A 13,466-nucleotide genomic window follows, 5' to 3' on the forward strand; every position below is an offset into this window, starting at 1 on the left:
TGCATGGCACGGGCACGGCAGGGACACAGCACGCGTGGGAGGGCACGGCAGGGGCACGTCCCACACGGCACAGACCCCCCGGCCCGTGCCCCCCGTGCCCCCGTGCCCCCCGTGCCCCCCGTGCCCCCCGTGCCCCTCACCAGTTTGATGTCGCCCGCTGCCCACGAGGGCGCTGAGCTCGCTCAGGTCCCGCAGGAGCCCCGTTCAGCACCTCGGCTGCGCGGCGGCGCTGCTGCCCCCCGAGCTCCCGAGCCCGCGACAGCTCCGACTCCAGGCGACAGAGTGGTGGCCTGCGACACCGACAGGGCTGGGCTGGGGACAGCGGCACCCGGCACCCCTCGGGGACCCAGGGCCACCAGGGTGACAGCGGCACCCGGCACCCCTCGGGGACCCAGGGCCACCAGGGACAGCGGCACCCGGCACCCCTCGGGGACCCAGGGCCACCAGGGGACAGCGGCACCCGGAACGTCCCGCGGGTCCAGGGACGGCAGCACCTCCCGGGCACCCCCACACCTGAGAACCCCAATGCTCCCAGACACCCCACAGCACCCCCTGTGCCCCCACCCCTCCTGTCCCCCGGATACCCCCGGCACCCCACGGCCCCTCACACCCAGCACACCCTGCCCCAGCAGCCTGGCACCTCCAGCTCCCCCTGCCTTAACCCCCGCTGCCTGGGCACCCACAAACCCCAACCCAGGGCACTCCCAGCACCCCCTGGCACACCACCAGTACCACCCAGTACCACCCAGTACCACCCAGTCCTGCCCATCCTGGCACCCTCAGCACCCCTCTGTGACCCTGGAGCCACCACTGTGCCACCACCCCCGGCTCCCCAAGATCCCACCCGTGAGGTGCCTCGGGAGCACCCAGTCTGGCATCCCAGTTTAAGGTAAGGGTTCCCCAGTTTGGGCACTGGTTTGAGGCAGGGGAGAATTCCTCTTCTGGTCAGGGGGGCATCTGTTTTTTGGAGTGTGCCTTGATGGGCAGTCCCCTGTTTTGGGGTCTAGTTTGGGATTTAAGGGGCCCCCAGGTCTGAGGCTCCTGTTTTGGGGTTTCCCTGGCTCTCAGCATCCCAGTTTGGGTTTGGGAGTCCCAATTTAGGCTCTAGGGGGAGGGGGCTTTGGGACCTGCTGTGTCAGAGGATGGAGGTCCCAATGGGCTCCACATAGGTTTTCCAGGGGAGGAAAACTTTTAGGGATTGAGGGAGCCAGTTTGGGGTTAGCAGTGGAGTCTAGGAGGGATCTCAGCAGGGATCCCAGGTGGGTTCTCAGTAGGAGCCCACTGGGGATCCTGGTACAGACACCCATGGGGACACCGATGGGGACACCCATGGGGACACCACGGGGACACCCGTGGGACACTGCAGTGTGACTGTGGAGCCCTCAGCTGGAATCCCCACTGGACAGCCGTGGGTATTCCAGTAGGATCCTGCTGGGAATCCCTGCTGGGTGCCCATGGTGGCTCTCAGTCGGTTTCCAGTGGATTCACAGCTGCTGAGCCCCTTTGGGGTTCCCAGTGGGGGAGTCTCAGCAGGGATCAGCTGACGGGATGGAGGCTCCCACTTGGACCCCACTGGGTTTCCTGTTGGGTTCCCAGCAGGACCCCACTGGAATTCCCAGTGCAGGATCTCAGCAGGGTTCCCAGCTGGGTTCCCAGTAGGATCCTTTTGGAAATCCCCATTGGGTTCCTGTGGGAATTCCCAGCAGGACCCCATTGTGAGTCCCCGAGGGGACACCCAAGGAGGTTCCCAGCAGGACCCTGCCTGGGTTTTGCCGGGGTGTTTCCCTGTTGGTTCCCAGTAGGACCCCACTGGGTTCCCAGTTGTGCTCCCTGTTGAGCTCCCCATTGATTTCCCATTTGGGTTTCCCATTGATTTCCCCACTGGGTTCCCCACTGGGTTCCTCATTGATTTCCCAGTTGGTTTCTCCATTGGGTTTCCCTGTTGGGTTTCCCAGTTGGGTTCCCAGTTGGGCTCCCAGTTGGGTTCCCAGTTGATTTCCCAGGTGGGTTCCCAGTTGAGTTCCCAGTTGGGCTCCCAGTTGGGTTCCCAGTTGATTTCCCTGTTGGGTTCCCAGTCGGGTTTCCCAGTTGGGTTTCCCTGTGGGTTCCCAGTTGGGTTCCCAATTGGATTTCCCAGTTGGTTTCCCTGTTGGGTTCCCAGTCGGGTTTCCCAGTTGGTTCCCAGTTGGGTTCCCAGTTGGGTTCCCAGTTGATTTCCCTGTTGGGTTCCCAGTTGAGTTCCCAGTTGGATTTCCCTGTTGGGTTCCCAGTTGGATTTCCCAGTTGGGTTCCCAGTGGTTCCCAGTTGGGTTCCAGTTGGGTTCCAGTTGGATTTCCCAGTTGGTTCCCTGTTGAGTTCCCAGTTGGGTTCCCAGTTGGATTTCCCAGTTGGTTCCCAGTTGGGTTCCCAGTTGGATTTCCCAGTTGGTTCCCAGTTGGTTCCCAGTTGGATTTCCCAGTTGGTTCCCAGTTGGGTTCCCAGTTGAGTTCCCAGTTGGGATTTCCCAGTTGGGTTCCCAGTTGGGTTCCCAGTTGGGTTCCCAGTTGGGTTCCCAGTTGGATTTCCCAGTTGGTTCCCAGTTGGGTTCCCAGTTGGATTTCCCAGTTGGATTTCCCAGTTGGATTTCCAGTTGGTTCCCAGTTGGGTTCCCCATTGGTTTTCCCCATTGGTTTCCCCACTGGGCTCCCAGCCGGGTCCCACTGAGCCCCCGTGGTCTGTCCTGGGTGTCCCGGTGTTTTCCCCACCTCGGTGCGGGGCCAGCTCGTCGGCGAGCCGGCGGTTGTGGCGCCCGGTGTCCTCAGCCTCCTGGGCCTTGCGGTCGTAGCTCCGCGCCAGCTCCTCCAGCGCCGCCAGCACCTCGGTGACCTCGGCCCGCCGCCGCGCCGTGCTCGGCCCGCAGCGCCGCCAGCTCCCGGCGCGCCGCCTCGCCCCCGCCCCGCGCCGCCGCCAGCACCTGCGGGGAGCCACAGCGGCCACCGGGGCTCAGAGTGGGGGACCAGAGGTGTCCAGGGGTCACAGTGGGGTCCCAGAGGTCACAGTGGGGTCCCAGGGGTCACGGTGGGGTCCCAGGGGTCATGGTGGGGTTCCAGGGGTCACGGTGGGGTTCCAGGGGTCACGGTGGGGTCCCAGGGGTCATGGTGGGCTCCCAGGGGTCATGGTGGGGTTCAGGGATCACGGTGGGGTCCCAGGGGTCACAGTGGGGTCTCAGGGATCACAGTGGGGTTCCAGGGGTCACAGTGGGGTCACAGTGGGGTCCCAGGGGTCACAGTGGGGTCTCAGGGATCACAGTGGGGTCTCAGGATCACAGTGGGGTCCCAGGGGTCACAGTGGGGTCCCAGGGATCACAGTGGGGTTCCAGAGGTCACAGTGGGGTTCCAGGGGTCACAGTGGGGGTTCCAGGGGTCACAGTGGGGTCTCAGGGATCACAGTGGGGTTCCAGGGGTCACGGTGGGTCCCAGAGGTCACAGTGGGGTCCCAGAGGTCACAGTGGGGTCCCAGGGGTCACGGTGGGGTCCCAGAGGTTACAGTGGGGTCCCAGGGGTCATGGTGGGCATCCCACAGGAGACCCAAAGGCTGAGGGGGAGGCTTGGGTTGAGAGGTCCTGCGGGGCCCCAAGGACCAGTCCCAGAGGGAGGCAGAGGTCACAACTGGAGGTCCAGAAGGGTCCTGGAGGGTCCCTGGGTAGAGTCCCAAAGGAGACCCGGGGGGTCCCAGTGAGTCACATTGGGGTCCCAGGGGTCAGATTTTGAAGGGTCCCAGGTACTCTGTGTGAAGGGGTCAAGGGGGTCTGAGTTGGGGTCCCAGAGGGGTCCAAGTGGGTCCCAGGGTTCTGGGTGGGGTCCAGGGGGGTCACTCAGACAGAGGGGGCATCACTGGGTGGGGGCAGGGCCCTCACCTCCTCCTGGTCCAGCATCTGCTGCTTGAGCTTCTCCATGATCTGGCTCTGCTGGTTGATCTCGTCATCCTGGGGGCACAGGAGGGTCACAGTGCTCACCGAGGGCTGTGGGGTGGGCATGGGGGCAGGGGGTCCCGTAGGAGCTGGGAGCTGCCAGGGGGTCCCAGGAGTCCTGGATGCTGAGGGTCCTGGGGGCTGCTGGGCAGACTGGGAGGGTCCCCAGATGTTCTGGGGAGCTCAGGGGTGCTGGGGTCCCTGGCAGGTCCAGAGGGGTCTCGGGGGTCCCCACCTGGCCAGGGGTCCCCACCTTGTCATCCAGCTGCTTGTAGAGCTTGCGGATCTCCTCCTCGTACTTGTGGCGCTCCTCGTCCGAGATGTGGATGACGATGGAGGAGCTGTTGTCGTTCAGGGGGGGCTCTCGGGGGCCCCCCCTTGGTCCTCACCCGGCCCCTCGCCCTGCCCCGTTTCTGCCTCGCCTCGTTCAGCTGCTCCGTCTCGGGCACGCTTCCCCTGTGGGGGGACACGGCCTCAGTGTCCCCATCGAGGGCTGGGGACCCCCCCGGATCTCGGGGTGCCCGCCAGATCTGGGGTCCTCTCGCTGCTCTGCCAGATCTGGGGGTCCTCTCGCTGCTCTGCCAGATCTGGGGGTCCCCCTCACTGCTCTGCAGATCTGGGGGTCCTCTCGCTGCTCTGCCAGATCTGGGGGTCCCCTCACTGCTCTGCCAGATCTGGGGGTCCTCTCGCTGCTCTGCCAGATCTGGGGGTCCCCTCACTGCTCTGCCAGATCTGGGGGTCCCTCACTGCTCTGCCAGATCTGGGGGTCCCCTCGCCTGCTCTGCCAGATCTGGGGGTTCCCTCGCTGCTCTGCCAGATCTGGGGGTCCCCTCACTGCTCTGCCAGATCTGGGGGGTCCCCTTGCCGCTCTGCCAGATCTGGGGGTCCCCTCACTGCTCTGCCAGATCTGGGGGTCCCCTCGCCGCTCTGCCAGATCTGGGGGTCCCCTCACTGCTCTGCCAGATCTGGGGGTCCCCTCACTGCTCTGCCAGATCTGGGGGTCCCCTCGCTGCTCTGCCGGTGGCTCAGCTCAGCCTCCCCTGGTGAAGGACACGGCCTCTCTCCACTGGGGGCTGTTGGGGTGTGATGGGGACCCCCTCCCCACAGCTGGGGTTCCCCCCCAGATCTCGGGGTGCCCCTCACCGCTCCGCCAGCGGCTCAGCTCTGCCTCCAGCCGTGCCAGCGTTTCCCTCAGAGCTTTGTTCTTCTCCTTCTCCTTCTCAAACCTTCTTCTTCCACTGCTCGGCGTGAGCTCCAGGTTCACCGACGCCGTGTTCTTGATCGTCTTGGCCCTGGGGGGGCACCCCAAAGCTGGGACCCCCTGCTCCCCCTCACCGGGGGTCACCCGCCCCCCACTCCCTCTCCTACATCTGGGGACCCCAAGGCAGCTCCCGTGGGGGGCAGGGGGGGCACTTGGGTGCTCTGGGTGAGGTTGGGGGGTGGCTGGGACACAGAGGGGGCTCTCGGGGTGCAGTGGGTGAAGTTGGGGTACAACAGGCGCTGTTGGGGTGCAGCTGGGGTGCGGTGGGGGTGTTGTGGGTACACGGGGGCGCTGGGGGTGCCGCGGGTGCTCTCGGAATGGAACGGGGGGCGATGAATCCGTGGGGCACCCGGGGCACGGCAGATGCGGGGCTGGGGGGTGCAGCTGGGACCAGCCCGGACACGCTCGGGGGGCGCAGGGGGGTCGGACCCCCCAAGCCCCCACCTCTGCCCGAACATGAGCGTGGATTTGGTCTCGGCGTCGTTGTAGCTGGACGGGGAGCAGCAGATGACATGGTGGTGCGGCAGTTCCCGCCCAGCGAGTCCTGCAGGATCCGCGTCATTTTGCTGTCGCGATAGGGAACGTACGCCTTCTGGCGGGGGAGGGGCCGGCGTCAGCGGGGGGACCCCCACGGGACCCCCGGGGGGAGCACACGGAGGGGACCCCCACCCCGGGGGACACGGGACACACGGGACACGCGGGGACAGCGGGCTCGGGGGACACACGGGAGGGGACAGGCGGGATCAAGGGACACACGGGAGGGGACAGCGGGCTCGGGGGACACACAGGAGGGGTCGGGGGGCTCAGGGGACACACGGGAGGGGACAGCGGGCTCAGGGGACACACGGGAGGGGACAGCGGGCTCGGGGGACACACGGGACACGCGGGGACAGCGGGCTCGGGGGACACACAGGAGGGGACAGCGGGCTCAGGGGACACACGGGAGGGGACAGCGGGCCTGGGGGACACACGGGACACGCGGGGACAGCGGGCTCAGGGGACACACGGGAGGGGACAGCGGGATCAAGGGACACACGGGAGGGGACAGCGGGCTCAAGGGACACACGGGAGGGACAGGAGGTGTCCCCCTCGCAGGACCCCGGAGGGGACGGGGCACGGGGTGGGCAGGGGGCTCGGTAAGGTGGGAGACACGCGGGGATGGCCTGGGCCGTGTCCCCCACCCCGGGACCCCGGGGGACACTCAGGGGGTGCAGGGGGGGAGGGGGCTCGGCAGGAGCGTCCCTTCCCCCCCCGGACACCGGGGGGACCGTGGCGAAAAGAGGGGGGGGAGGGCTGGGCGAGGCCCCCGGCTGGGGGACACCGGGGGGACACCGGGGGGGACACACGAGGGAGGAGTCCCGGGGGGCTCCGGGGGGTCTCACCGTGCCCTCGGCCAGTGCCGAGATGACGTTGCCCAGCGCCGACAGGGACTTGTTGATGTTTTTGGCCTCGTCCAAAACGGCTCCCTCAGCCCCGGTCTTGCTCACCTGGGGGGGGGCGGGCGGCTCAGGGACCCCCTGTGTGCTCCCCTACCCCCAGGACCCCTCCTAGGGATGGTCCCAGAACCCCAAGCCAAGGGATGCCATCAGCCAGGAGACCCCCAGTCCAGACACCCCCCACCCAGAAACCCCCACCCCAACCTGAAGATCCTGAAACCTGAAGGCCCAAACCCCAGTGGCCCCAGGAAAACCCATTGACCCCCCAAGACCCCCCCTCCCAGTGTCCCACAAAGCACCAATGTCCCCCCAAAACCTCACAGACTGCCCCAGGCCCCCATCCTCCAAATGCCCCCCAAAACTCCAATATCCCCCCTAACTCCATGGCTTCCCCGAAGGTCTCCACCCTCCCCATGTCCCCAGAATCTCATGGATGTCCCCAAGCCCCACCCCTGCAGGGGGACCCTCCCGGTGCCCTCCCAGTGCCTCGGACCCCAGCCCATCTCCCCTGCCCCCCTGGCCCCCAGCTCTGCAGCCCCACAGCTCGGGGTCCCCCCACCTTTGGGGTCCCCCCACCTTTGGGGTCCCCCCACCTTCTCGCTGCCCGCCAGGTCCCACCAGGTAGAGTTTCCCGCTGAGCTTCTGCTCCGTCTCCACGTTCTCCTGCTTGATGTGGATGAGGAAGATGCTGTGGCTGCGGGAGCTGTGCTCGTTCATGTCTGCGGGCATGGGCACACGTGGGGGCACCCCAGAACGGGCAACGCCCCCGCAGCGCCCCCACTGCACCCCAAAATGGCTCACGGACCCCACAGAGTCCCCCAGAGTGCTCAAAGACCCCCTGATTCCCCGGGACCCTGAGTCAGCCCAGCGGGTCCTGCAGCACCCTGCGGACCCCTGGAAAGCCCCAGGGACCCCCATAACTCCTATGGGGTGCCCCACGGCACCCCAGAACCCCACGGCACCCCAGGGACTCCCAGCGACCTGTCCCCAACCCCCATCACCCCCCAGCTCCTCGTGTCCCCTCGTGTCCTCACTGGTGACAGCCAGGCACCTGCTGGATGTCCCAGCCCCACCCCGTGTCCCCCAATGTCCCCCAATGTCCCCCAATGTCCCCCGTGTTCCATATATCCCCCCCGTGTCCCCCAATGTCCCCCGTGTTCCAAATATCCCCCCCGTCCTCCCGTGTCCCCCCATGTCCCCCTGTGTCCCCCCAATGTCCCCCGTGTCCCCCGTGTCCCCCAATGTCCCCCAGTATCCCCCATGTCCCCCGTGTCCCCCGTGTCCCCCCGTGTCCCCCCGTGTCCCCCCGTGTCCCCCGTGTCCCCATGGCTCTCACTGGTGACAGCCACGTGCCGGTTGGATTTCCCCTCGTCGATGACATCCAGGATCTCCTCGGGCTGGACACGAAGCGCTCGGTGCAGCCCTGGGGGGGAACGGGCACGGGGGGCTCAGGGGGGATCGGGGGATCTGGGGGGCTCAGGGGGATCTGGGAGCTCAGGGGGCTCGGGGGGCTCAGGGGGCTCAGGGGGGATCAGGGGGGATCAGGGGGGATCAGGGGGCTCAGGGAGGCTCAGGGGGGCTCGGGGGGCTCAGGGGGGATCAGGGGGGCTCAGGGAGCTCAGAGTCAGGGGGGCTCAGGGGGGCTATGGGGGCTCAGGGGGGATCAGAAGGATCAGGGGGATCTGGGGGGCTCAGGGGGGATCAGGGGGCTCAGAGGGGCTCGGGGGGCTCAGGGGGGATCAGGGGGGCTCAGGGGGATCAGGGGGGATCAGGGGGGCTCGGGGGGACCCCAAACCCTCCGCCCCCCGAGGGCTCCCCGGCCCCTCCCCTGCCCCTCACCTTGACATAGGGGACCCGGTTCTTGTCCTCGTGCACCGACAGGTTGGTTTTGGTCACTGGGGGGGACAGGAGGGGGGGCTGTGGCCTCCAAAGTGCGCGGGGAGCTCCCAGTGCCTCCCAGTGCCTCCCAGTGCCTCCCAGTGCCTCCCAGTGCTCCACTGCATCCTGCCACTGACCCCCAGTGCTTCCCAGTAACCATCCAGTGCCTCCCAATAACCATCCAGTGCCTCCCAGTGCCTCCCAATAACCATCTAGTGCTTCCCAGTAACCATCCAGTGCCTCCCAATAACCATCCAGTGCCTCCCAGTGCCTCCCAGTGCCTCCCAGTAACCATCCAGTGCTTCCCAGTAACCATCCAGTGCCTCACAGTGATCCATTGTACCCTGCCACTGATGCCCAGTGCTTCCCAGTAACCATCCAGTGCTTCCCAGTAACCATCCAGTGCCTCCCAGAACCCTCCGAGAACTCCTCAGTTTGCCCCCAGGAGCTTCCCAGTGACTCCCAGTGACTCCCAGTGACTCCCAGTGACTCCCAGTGACTCCCAGCCCTTCCCAGGGCCCCCATCCCAATCCCAGGATCTCCCTGTGCCTCCCCACTCACTGTCCAGCAGGTCCCGGATCTTGTCCAGGTAAATTTCAAAGTAAGACACCTGGGGGAGGGGATGGGGGTGTCGGGGGCTGGGGGTCAGCCCAGGGCCGGCCTCCCAGTGCTCCCCCCCCAGCTCCTCCCAGTGCTCCCAGTGCCCACCTTGATGTGGAACTCCAGGTTCTCGTCCATGGAGTAGATGTGGTTGAAGATGTCGCGGGCGATGCGGGGGATGATGCCCATCTGCTGGGGGTCGTGCAGCTTCCCCTGCGGGGTGGGGGGCAGAAAACACCCAGGTGGTGCCAGTGCCCCCCCAGTGCCCCCCCAGGGCACCCCCAGGGGACCCCCAGCCCCCCCAAACCCCCCGTACCCCCTCACCTCCATGGTGTGGGTCTTGCCCGACGATGTCTGCCCATAGGCGAAGATGGTGCCGTTGTACCCGGCCAGCACATCTGGGGGGAAGGGGTGGAGGACGAGGATGGGCCCCCCGGGACCCCCAAACACCCCCCAGGACCCCCAGGGACATCACAAACCGCCCCAAACCCCGAGGGACCCCTCTGGGGATCCCAAGGGTCCCTGACACTCCCAGACACCTGAGATCACCTCTGAGCCCCTCCAGGATGCCCGAGGCCCCCCAGACACCCCAAAGGAGCCCCCAGACCCCAGAGAGCCCCGGGGGCTGCAGGGACCCTCCAAAGGACACCCCAGAACCCCGCGGGTTTCAGTGACTCCCCTCAAAGTCCTGCAGAGCCCCCAAGGCCTTCAGGACACCCCCAAAGCCCCCTGCCCAATGCTCCCTGGTGTCCCCAGGCTGTCCCCGCGCTGTCCCCAGGCTGTCCCCAGGCTGTCCCCGGGCTGTCCCCGGGCTGTCCCCAGGCTGTCCCCGCGCTGTCCCCAGGCTGTCCCCAGGCTGTCCCCGGGCTGTCCCCAGGCTGTCCCCAGGCTGTCCCCACGCTGTCCCCACGCTGTCCCCGCGCTGTCCCCGCGCCGTCCCCGCTCCCCACGCTGTCCCCACGCTGTCCCCGCGCTGTCCCCGCGCCGTCCCCGCACCGTCCCCGCGCTGTCCCCGCGCTGTCCCCACGGGGACCCTCACCCTTGACGATCTGCATGGCACAGGCATGGTACACCTGCTCCTGCGTGGTGTTCGGGGGAACACGCGGTCGAAGACGTAGGGTTTGCCCTGGGGGGACACAAGGGGACACACACGGGGGTCACTGGCTGGAGAGACCCCCCCAAGGCGCTGGGGGGCTGTGACAGGCTCGGGGCTCCCCTGGCAGGGTCCGGTCAGGTCCAGTGTGTCCCAGTAAGGGAGGGGGGAGGTTGCAGGGGTTCTCACACTCTGTACCCCTGATTCCCACCCTGAACCCCACTTACATCCCCCCACTCATGGACCCAGCCCCCACGCACCCCAGGCCCCCCAATATCCGCACAGACCCCGCTCCCCATTCCCTCTCACAGAGCCCCAGAACTCTCCAGACTCCCCCGTGGATTCTCAGAGATTCCCCAGAGACCCCTGAGCCCTCCACAGCCCCACAGACCCCCAAGGACCCACCCAGCCCCCCATACACCAGCACAGAACACTCAGCTCCCCCAAAGACCCCCAGAGGCTCCCCCATAGACTCCCACAGACCCCTTGGCCTCCATATAGACAACCACAGCCCCCCAGCTCTCCACAGACCCCCCACAGCCCCCCATAGGCACCTCAACCACCCTACAGACCCCCACAGACCCTTCCAGCCTCCCACAGACCCCTCCAGACCCCCCAGCTCCCCATGGACTGTCTTAGCCTCCATAAAACCTGTGGTTTTTAGGACCCCTCAGAGCCCTATAGGCCTCTATAGACCCCCATACACCCCTACAGACCTCCCAGTCCCCTTGTTGACCCCACAGATCCCCCAAATCCTTCAGCCTGCCACCCCCAAACCTCCCACAAAGCCCTCATCCCTCTACAAACCCCCTTAGACCCCCCGATATCCCCAAGCACCCCCCCGGGTCGCCCATAGATCCCTCAGCCCCCCATCGCCAGTCCGACACCCCCAGACCCCCCTACACGCCCAGAGACCCCCGGAGACTCCTCCAGCCCCTGTGAAAACCCCACCCTACCCCGGGAGCTGTCCCGGCCCTGGTGCTGAGCCGGGGACACACGGACACGGGGACACGGGGACACACGGACACACGGACATGGGGACATGGGGACACACGGACATGGGGACACACGGACACACAGACATGGGGACACACGTTCATGGGGACACACAGACACGGGGACACACGTTCATGGGGACACACGGACATGGGGACACACGGACACGGGGACACACGGACACACAGACATGGGGACACACGGACATGGGGACACATGGACACGGGGACACACGGACACACGGACATGGAGACACACGGAGACACATGGACACGGGGACACACGTTCATGGGGACACACGGACATGGGGACACACGGACATGGGGTTACACAGGCGCACGGACACACAGACATGGGGACACACGGACATGGGGGTCACACAGACATGGGGACACACGGACACGGGGACACACGGACATGGGGTCACACGGACACATGTTCATGGGGTCACACGTTCATGGGGACACACGGACACACGTTCATGGGGACACACGGACACACGTTCATGGGGACACACGGACATGGGGACAGCCGGCGACAACAGCCCGCGCCCCCGCTCTTCCCGGCCCCCCCGGCTCCCCGCAGCCGCCGCAGCACCGCGGCCCCGCCCGCCGCCGGTCACGCAACCTCTCCGCACCCCCCGCACCCCCTTCTGCACTGCCCCCGCATCCCCCCAGCCCGAACCCGCACCCCCAGCCCGCACCGCCACCCCTGCAACTCCCCCCGCACCCGCAACCCTCCTTCCCCCCGCATTGCGCCGGCAGAGCCGCACCGCGACACCCCCCGGCCACGGACCCCACCTATTCACAGACCCCCCATCTACGGACCCCACCTATTCACAGACCCCCCATCTACGGACCCCCCATCCACGGACCCCCCCCATCCACGGACCCCCCCCCCGCACCCACCGACCCCCCATCCACAGACCCCCCCCGCACCACCGACCCCCCATCCACGGACCCCCCCATCCACGGACCCCACCTATCCACAGACCCCCCCCTGCAGCACCCACGGGCCCCCCATCCACAGATCCCCCCCCACACCCCCCCAGCACCCACGGACCCCAAATCCACGGACCCCCGCATTCAATGATACCCCCCGGCCACAGACCCCCCAACATCCACCGACCCCCCCCGCACCCACACCCCGTTGTCCCCCCAGGGACCATCGCTTCCCCCCCCCCAGCCCCTCCCGAGCAAGGGGGGGCCGTTTTGGAGGGGCAGGGGGTGGCGATATTTTGGGGGCCCCAGACGCCCCCCCGGATGAGCCCCCTAACAAAGGGCAGGGCCGCAGCGCGAGGGGGAGGGGGGGGATCTGCGGCAACCCCCCCCCGATCGTGCCCCCCCGGGGGTCAGGGCGTTTCCGCTCACTGTAAACACCCCCCCCACCCCGGCACTGGGCAAACTGGGAGTGCCGGGAGCCTCGGAAATGGGGGGGGCGGAGGGGGAGGGGGGCATGGGCAGAGTCCCGGGGGGCAGTGGCCACACCCAGGACCGCTTCCCCCCCGAAACAGGTTCTGTCCCCAAGCGACAGTGACCCCACTCCGGACAGTCACCCCCCAAACTGGGGATACCGGACACCCCCCCCCCCCATCCCCCTCCCCCGCGCCCCCCGCGCTGACTCACCCCCACCACCACGCTGTCGTCCCCCTGGAACACGGGCAGGAACTTGTCCCCCCGCAGGATCTCGGCCTGGTTGAGGGGCCGGAACCGGCACAGAACCTTGATGCTGCACTCGGAGCTGGGCTCGGCCATGGCGGGGGTCGGGGGGCGTCGAGAAGGGGGGCCAAGGGGGCGGCTGGTGCTCGGGGGCGGGGGTGTCACCCGGGGTGCTGCTCACAGCCGGAGGGTCAGGTGGCACCGGGGTGCAGGACGGTACCCGGGGATGCCGAGCGGTGGCCGAGGATGCTGCTCAGAGATGCAGGATGATGCCCAAGGATGCAGGATGCTGCCCGGGTGGTACCCAGAGATGCGGGGTGTTGCTCAGAGATGCCGGGCGGTACCCAAGGGCTCAGGATGCTGCCGGGGATGCGGGATGCTGCTCAGCACTGCAGGGTGGTACCCAGGGATGCGGGGTGGTACCCAGGGATGCAGGATGCTGCCCGCGCTGCGGGATGCAGGATGCTGCTCAGGGATGCAGGTTGCGGGCTGCAGGATGCGGGAGGCGGCGCCGGGCGGGGCTGACGCTCCGCAGCTGCCGCTGTCGCCGCTCCTGTGACCGCTGCTGTCGCCACTGCAGCCCCGGGACCGGGG

At 67.2% G+C, this 13,466-nt stretch overlaps 1 protein-coding gene across 1 annotated transcript in view; it reads right to left on the bottom strand.

Moving 5' to 3' along the window:
• The window catches only part of KIF5A (kinesin family member 5A), a 24,980-nt gene extending 12,006 nt beyond the window's left edge, over window positions 1–12,974 (bottom strand). The window contains 22 exon segments of the mRNA XM_058861085.1: window positions 141–155; window positions 157–201; window positions 203–312; window positions 2,746–2,875; window positions 2,877–2,954; window positions 3,897–3,965; window positions 4,204–4,327; window positions 5,045–5,242; window positions 5,656–5,722; window positions 5,725–5,803; window positions 6,594–6,698; window positions 7,241–7,261; window positions 7,263–7,366; window positions 7,984–8,046; window positions 8,049–8,070; window positions 8,487–8,542; window positions 9,087–9,135; window positions 9,234–9,338; window positions 9,450–9,523; window positions 10,165–10,224; window positions 10,227–10,251; window positions 12,840–12,974. Of these exon segments, the coding sequence (XP_058717068.1) occupies window positions 141–155; window positions 157–201; window positions 203–312; window positions 2,746–2,875; window positions 2,877–2,954; window positions 3,897–3,965; window positions 4,204–4,327; window positions 5,045–5,242; window positions 5,656–5,722; window positions 5,725–5,803; window positions 6,594–6,698; window positions 7,241–7,261; window positions 7,263–7,366; window positions 7,984–8,046; window positions 8,049–8,070; window positions 8,487–8,542; window positions 9,087–9,135; window positions 9,234–9,338; window positions 9,450–9,523; window positions 10,165–10,224; window positions 10,227–10,251; window positions 12,840–12,968 (1,728 nt within the window). The 5' untranslated portion in view covers window positions 12,969–12,974.
• Window positions 12,975–13,466: the final 492 nt, after the last annotated feature.

This window comes from Poecile atricapillus, chromosome 35, assembly GCF_030490865.1.
Source record: "Poecile atricapillus isolate bPoeAtr1 chromosome 35, bPoeAtr1.hap1, whole genome shotgun sequence".
NCBI lineage: Eukaryota > Metazoa > Chordata > Aves > Passeriformes > Paridae > Poecile > Poecile atricapillus.